This window comes from Felis catus, chromosome E3 (genome assembly GCF_018350175.1).
Source record: "Felis catus isolate Fca126 chromosome E3, F.catus_Fca126_mat1.0, whole genome shotgun sequence".
In the NCBI taxonomy this organism is placed as follows: Eukaryota; Metazoa; Chordata; class Mammalia; order Carnivora; family Felidae; genus Felis; species Felis catus.
Genome location: NC_058383.1, coordinates 39,882,414 through 39,889,475, shown reverse-complemented (window position 1 = coordinate 39,889,475; position 7,062 = coordinate 39,882,414). Strand labels below are relative to the sequence as shown.

Sequence of the window (7,062 nt, the reverse complement as noted above, 5' to 3'; positions counted from 1 at the left end):
TGCTCTCTCTCAAAAATAAACATTAAAAAAAAATTTTTTTTTTAATTTAGAGCGATTTTAACTGTGTTTCCCTGTACTGTTTCAGGTGTCTGTTACCGAAGCCTTCCTGTTTAGTAGCAATTATTCCCAGAGGAACAGGTACTGCGAATATCTAGCGACTGCAGAACTTTTGACTAGGAGGTACCCGGAACACTTAAAAATCAATCAAATACACAGCAGCCCAAGAGACTCTGAGCCCAGCAGAGGGGAGCTGGGCTTGCCCACGCCCTGCTGTGCTGCCTAATACACCTGCCTCCGTGGGTGACAAACCAGGAGATCCTCTGTGACACAGTCACAGAAGAGTTACTGCTTCTCAGAACCTCGAGAAGGGACAGAGGGCTACAGAGAGGCTCCTGGAGGTGCACACGTGCCCTCATACCTCAGCGAACAGAGTCCTCACCTTTTGATGAGCTTGATACATTTCAAAGCTTCATCCATGTCTCCGATGGTGACAAAGAAGCTGAAGTCGAGCATGGCATCCTGAGTGGGCTTATCGCAGCCCTCCAGTCCGACGAAGTCTCGCAGGGGTCTCCTGCCCACCAGGTGGGGGACGCGGTGGCGCCCCGGGTCCCCCTGGTCTTCCCCGTCTGCTTCTCCTGGCTGAATGACAAAGGACACCGTTAGCTGTCGGGTCGGGGAAGCGGATACGCACACCGAGCCTCTGCTCGAGACGCGTGTCCGTGCGGGTCTCTCCGCAGGCGGGTGCGGAGGTGGCCGCCATCCCTGCCGGGCACCGGGCAAGCTGTGGGCGCTGGATGTGGGCAGCGGAAAGCACAGGCTGTCCCACGTAGGGACCTGTCCCTCAGCCTCTAGCTCACGAATGCCGACCCCTCGGTTACTCCACAGCCTCGAGAGGTCTCGCTGCCAAGCCAGGTGCTCTCGCACGGGCACGGGGCCGTAGAATCAAGTAACGCCAACAAGATTTCCGGCAGAACTTTCCAAAGCCGTAACCCAGATTAGTCGTGTGCCCTCACTGATGTTTTTCAGAAGAACCACTGACCCTGCGCAGCGCTTCCCAGACGGGCCTGGGGAGACAACGTGCTGACGGCACCTGGGCCCTCCCCCTCCCCACCCTGCTCCCTTCCGCCCTGACAGATGCGCTCTGCTCCATCTCGCCTGGGGCCCACACGCGCCCCGCCTCCCGCATCATCCGCTTTTCTCTCTGCGAAGGCCCCGGTTCTCTGCCTCTCTAAACGTGGTCACGGCCCACGCTCCTTGGACCCGGCTCCCCTGGCTAGTCCCTGGTCTCCTGGGACGTTGTCATTGATAACAAGTATGTACTCGGTCACTCAAACGACCATACATTTCTTCACCACAGATTCTCAGCTCACACCTGCTAAAACCCCTGGAATTTCCCCATGATAAGGCCTCAGAATGAAGGTGACTTTGGGTCTCTGCCCAGGGGCAGGGTGGCTGCCGGGAGGACCCGCCACTGCTCAGAGGGCTCCAGCGAGGCCTCCATAACCGCCCAGGACTGCGACCGCAGGCCTCCGGGCAGGGAGGGGTGGGGGGAGTGGCACCCGCCCTCCCGGACGTGCCCTGTGCGTCTCTTCATCTGGCTGCTGCCTCGTGTCCTTTATCGCATCCTCCACACACCACTAAGCGCGAGTACGTGGTTCCCTGGCCTCTGGGAGCCGCTCTAACCGGCTGCAAGAGCCCAAGGAGGACCCTCCACTCTGTGGCCTGTGGCGGGAGCACGGGTGGGGGTGGGGGTGCAGGATGGAGGCCGTGACCCGTGGGACCTGGCGCTGTCTCTGGGTGCACGGTGTCAGAACCGACTGGATTGTGTTGAGCATAGAGCCGTGTACAGAAGGGTCAGGTCACTATGTTGTACACCTGCAGCCAGTGTAACTTTGGATATTAACTATGTTTCTGTAAAAAAAAACCTTTTAAAGAAAAAAAAACAGGGGCGCCTGGGTGGCTTGGTCGGTTGAGGGTCCGACTTCAGCTGAGGTCATGATCTCATGGTCTCATGGTCTGTGAGTTTGAGCCCCACGTTGGGCTCTGTGCTGACAGCTCAGAGCCTGGAGCCTGCTTCAGATTCTGTATCTTCCTCTCTCTCTGCCCCTCCCCCACTCGCTCTCGGTCTCCCAAAAATGAATGTTAAATAAAAAAGAAAAAAACGGAGTTGAATTCTCAGGCCTCCAGGTGGTATCTGAGACTTTCTTCGTGTTGTGGGGGGCTCCCTCGCCACGGCGGAATTGGGTCTAGGAACCCTAACAGATCTCATCGCCGTGGCTGCTGCTGCGTGACCCCTGCCCCCACTCGGTTCTCAGCAGCCCCTCATCTTGCTGCTCCCTGATGTTCACCTAAAGTCTCTAACTTTGGGGGGCACTTGAAACACTGGTAGGATTTGTCAGACCCAGGTGTGGATGGCAAGGCCCTTCCAGGCACAGAGCAGAGCATAAGCAAAGGGCCTGGGGCAGCCCCCAGTCTGGGTGGATGAGCGCAGGCCGGGTCACGTCAGGAGGAGGCTGAAAGCTGCAGAGTCGGCCCTGAGCGGGAACTTTCAGAAAACGTGTGCACACACTGTGAGGCAGAGGCCAGACTTCCAGCCGGTCAGTCTGCTGTGGACCCGGTGCCCCATTATGATCAGAACCGGGCCCACTGTGGTTGTGCCGGGGAATTCTCACAGAAACGAGAGTGCCGAGGCTCACCCGCCACAGGCAATGGCAGCTGCCCTCGTTTCGGAGCCTCAGCTCTGTTCCGAGATGGGGCACTGAGCTGGGGACCCTGGGTTGTCACGTTCTCATCCACACCCTCAAGTGTGCAGACAGGGGACCTCCGGACGCGGTGCTGACGGCCTCGGATACGGGTCAGTAATCCAGAAGAAGGGCAGCTTTTAAAGAAACACGATGCTTCACAGCTTCCTCTTACTAGCACTTTAGAGATCAAGTTAATAAGATTCCCTTTTTTGCTAATCTAGTTCATAAACTATTTCCTGCATTACAATATGGTGACGGACCGTTCAAGCCACAGTCTGAGCCAGGACAGGGGCTATGCGGAGTGACGTAGGCGTGCGGCTCCCACACCGGGGCTGCTGTGGCATCAGACTCCCCGACAAGCCTGGGGACAGAGGGACAGAGGAACGCAAGCAGAAGGGGCCACGTACGAGTAAGGCAAAGTCTAGGGGCCGGATGGTGAGGGGAACACGGAAGGCTCACACGAACGGGAGAAACCAAAGTCCACGCTGGGAATAACGGGCAGAACAAGAGAAATGCGGATAAGATTGACTTTCCTTCTAACCTGCAGCCCGTGGAGAAATACGTGAGGCCGGCAGAGCAGACGTTCCCCCAGGAACCCCACTGTCTTCACGGTCGGTAATGCTTTGCTAGCGGGCAAACCCCCTCAGCCGGACGACAGCCAGGCCTCCGGGATCCTGGAATCTCCAGCATACAGATGGTCCGTTTGGAAACCTCCTTGTCATTACCATCCTCCGCCCGCCCAACTCCCAAGGATAACAGCTGCCTCTCATGACCCCGGTGCGGCTCTTTCTGCCCACGGGTCCTGTCCCCCTGCCGTAATAAAACCACCCCTTTGTACCAGAACATCTCAAGAACTTTCTTGACTATTCCCTGTTGAACCCCGCTTCAAACCAAATCAGGGAAATTAGGAGGAAAACTCGATAAGAGGAACCATAAACGCGCTCTCACGATGTTTTGAGTCCTCAGGTCAAAGGAAAGACGAACGTTCCTGAGGAACGTGAAATGAGAGTGAAATCCAGAAAAATGCCGGCGTGAGGGCAGAGATGGTTTAAAATAAGGGAATGAAGAAAAGCTGTGGGCGGAGCCGCGAGACACTCACGGGTCTGGAGACCCTGGCGACAAGGAGGCCGAGCCCCAGGGGAGGCAGACAACTCTTTGCAAGACAAGCTAGCTGGGAGCGTGCACGTGTGTGAAAACAACCCTGTTCCGTCGAAAATAAACAAGCAGACGTGTGAGTGAGACACGCTTCCTGAAAAGCCACAGGTTGGCCTGTCCCCAGGGGCCACCTCTGCGCCCGCATCACCGTTAGTCCCCTACCCGAGGACCACGGACACGTCACGTCCGTGCTACCCTGTCTTGACGGCACAGCCAAGGCTTGTCACTTTCCTGACCCGGGGGCCTCCCAGCTGCTGGAGTTTTGGGGCACAGATTAGAGCACGTGGTGAGTGGTGCGTAATGAGGGGTGAGCCGCGGCCGCCAGAGACCCCCCGCCCCGCTGGGACCCGGGAACGCAGCCCCACGCTCGCGGGGCTCCCACCTTCCTTGTGAAGTAATAGTGAGGCACTTGAATTCCCAGAAGGGTCTGGTAGGCGGGAGGCCGGGAGAAGCTGTCCTGGAGCAAGAAGCCATGCTCTTCGGTGACGAAGAAGGACAGGACCAGCACGTCAGCCTGAGGGAGAGGGAGACGCCGTCGGCTCTGGTGTGACCACGTAACCTTCCATCGTGCATCTGATCCCCACGTTCATGGCCAGGATGTTGACACACAGAGAAGAAGGACGAACGTGGGCACACAGCCTCATGTGGATAATCCACTAGCCCCCTTCTGGAAGGATGTGCCACATCCTGCGTGGAGAGCCGCTAGACCCTCTTAGGGATGGGTTTCCTTGTAGCAAAAACAAATCTTTCCCCACCCAGCTGGTAAATGACACCAAAGAACTCTCGGGTGTCAGTTTTTCTGTTCAGCTCCTCGACTCGCATTTCAAAGACAGCAGCAGAAAGATTCTCTCATCCGCTCTTGGGGGGGAGGGGGGTGGAGGGACCGGGGCGGCAGTGCCGTCCAGCCCCCTGTGGACAGGAGCAGCAGGAGGTCCAGGTGGCGAAGCCCTCCTGGGCCTCACCGTCCTCGAGAAGCCCGGACGCGGCACCCGGTCAGCGTGCCGGCAAGGGCCCCAGAGTGGCGATCAGCATGCACCCTCACCGCCCGCCCGGGGCCGTCTCCTGTTCCAGTCACAGAGTCACGGAGATGCCACCTGTTTACCACTCAGCGTTTCAGAACCAAGGATCGGCCGTGCGTCTGAATGTCTGGGGGCACAGACACCCACCGCTGATAATCCTGGGCCCTGTGCTCACCACCCTGGGGAGGGGGGGCTTCCTTTGGCAGGGACACAAGGCCGCCAGCGTCAGCAGGCTGGCTGCCCTTGCCGACTTACTGGGACCGGCTACAGACCCCTCTCGGAACAAGGTCATCACAGGGAGGCACAGCCGGCCGCTGGCCTCTCCCAGGGAGCTCCAGACGTTCTGACAACGTACGTAAGGAAAGCATCAGGGTCCTGGACGCTACGGGGGGGTGGGTGGGGGGTGCCTGGTAGGGTGGAGGTCAGGGGCCAGGGCGAGGAGGTCAGTGGGAACCGGCCTTGCTGACCCAGCCCCAGGACACACGCCCGCCATGGGTTAGCTCTGTTAACCGTTAGGGTGGCAGGCTCGGTCCCAGGGAGAAAGTAATATGCAGCACTCGACGTCATGGGAGAACTAAAACAGGACAGCCCGAGTGGGAGCAGACAGAGAGGGTGGGGCCCGCCGCCACGCAAATGCAGGCCACGTGTCGAGGAGGCAGTGTGCTCCACGGGCACCAACCTCCCTCCAGCTTTCCCATAAACCACGTCAGGACCGTGAACCTGCCCAGACCCCTGCACCAAGAGACAACCACGACGCAGACAGGGTACCGTGGGGTCCGGGCCGTCCTCGGCGGGGGGCTTCCTGTCCCCGGGCTGCAGCGGGGCCCCCGGCGCCTCCCGCACGGCCTCGCACACGAACAGCCTGGGCTCGCTCTGGTCCCAGAAGTGGCTCACAGGAACGAGATCCCTCAGTCTTTCGTCCGCAAAGGCGGGGCTCCTGAAAGAGAAGGCCCATCCTGAGTCCCGAGGGCTGAGATGCGCTCTGGAAACGCGGGCCCAGGGTCGGCGTCCGTGTCCGCAGGCTGCTGTGCGCTCCACAGACTGCCTGCTCCGGGGCCCCTTCCCACAGCACGCTGCAGCCAGCCTGCCGGGGGCACGCTCACATCAAACAAAGCCAGTCAAAGAGGCCCAGGGCAGCCTCGTCGGAGGGCGTGTGACGCTTTGGCTCTGGAGACTCCACAGAGGGCGCCTGCCAGGACCGGTGTGGACCTCGCGTCCTGTAGGGCGGACATGTGCCGAGGGGTAGGTGCGCTGCCCACAGACAAGGTGGGTCTGGAGGCAAAGGAAGGTCAGATCTCAGAAGTGGAGGGGAGTCTGCAGGGAGGCCACGCACTGTCCCTGCTGCCACCGGAGGAGTGACAGGCCGGGCCGGGGAGGACGTGGCTTGAAGGTGGAGGGCAGAGGGAAAGCGTGAGTCTGAGACATGATTCAAACAAGGGAAATGGGACGAGTCACAGCCGAGGGGACTAAGGGAGAGGTGAGCTGTGAGGTTTCCGAGCACACAGCCGAGACAAGAGTGATCTCTGGAAATGAGGTGCAGGTGATGACAAGAGATTCCAGCGGACATTTGGGGCCGAGAAAGCAGAGCGAGGCTGGGGAGAGGTGAGGACGGGCCTGTTCGGGCAGGGCCACCAGTGGCGACCAGTTTAAGCCCCCAGGAGAAAGAAGGTTCTGGAAAAGGGTTTCAGCAGTGGAGCGGGAGGGGACCGTAACAGAGAAAAGGAGCAGGTGCCGGGCAAGGCCGGCCTTGGGCTCTGCTGTCGGGCACGCGTTGTGGGTGCCGGCCGCAGTGTGCACCCTGGGTCCTGAGCCGCGCACTGGACCCTCAGGTGTCACTTTCCAGAGTCAGAGGTGAGCCCTCAGTGGGGCAGGGCGAGCGTGTCCCTGGCAGCAGCAGGAACTCAAACACAGGTTATACGAACTCCCTGAAGAGCAATGATTACTTTTCTAGAAAGACACCACCACCCAGACAGACGCGCTCCCTTCCCAGGTGCAGACAAGGCTGAGTGACCGCCACTCCCCCCAACATCCGGGCCACCGTGTGCCCATGGCTGCCACTGCCCTTCCAGAAGCCCGTTTCTGCCGGGTAATTCCAGGACCCCAGGGGCTCCCATCCAACCCAACTGTCGGGGCTGTTGGCTTCA

At 59.5% G+C, this 7,062-nt stretch overlaps 1 protein-coding gene across 10 annotated transcripts in view; it reads right to left on the bottom strand.

Moving 5' to 3' along the window:
• Positions 1 to 7,062, bottom strand: part of IFT140 (intraflagellar transport 140) — an 81,073-nt gene that overhangs the window by 37,979 nt on the left and 36,032 nt on the right. For all 10 annotated transcript variants that reach the window (XM_045047865.1, XM_045047866.1, XM_011290728.4 and 7 more), the window contains 3 exons: positions 5,687 to 5,855; positions 4,282 to 4,413; positions 440 to 639 (listed from right to left, as the gene is read on the bottom strand). In XM_045047865.1, coding sequence (XP_044903800.1) covers positions 440 to 639; positions 4,282 to 4,413; positions 5,687 to 5,855 — 501 coding nt within the window. The remainder of the gene's footprint in view (positions 1 to 439; positions 640 to 4,281; positions 4,414 to 5,686; positions 5,856 to 7,062) is intronic.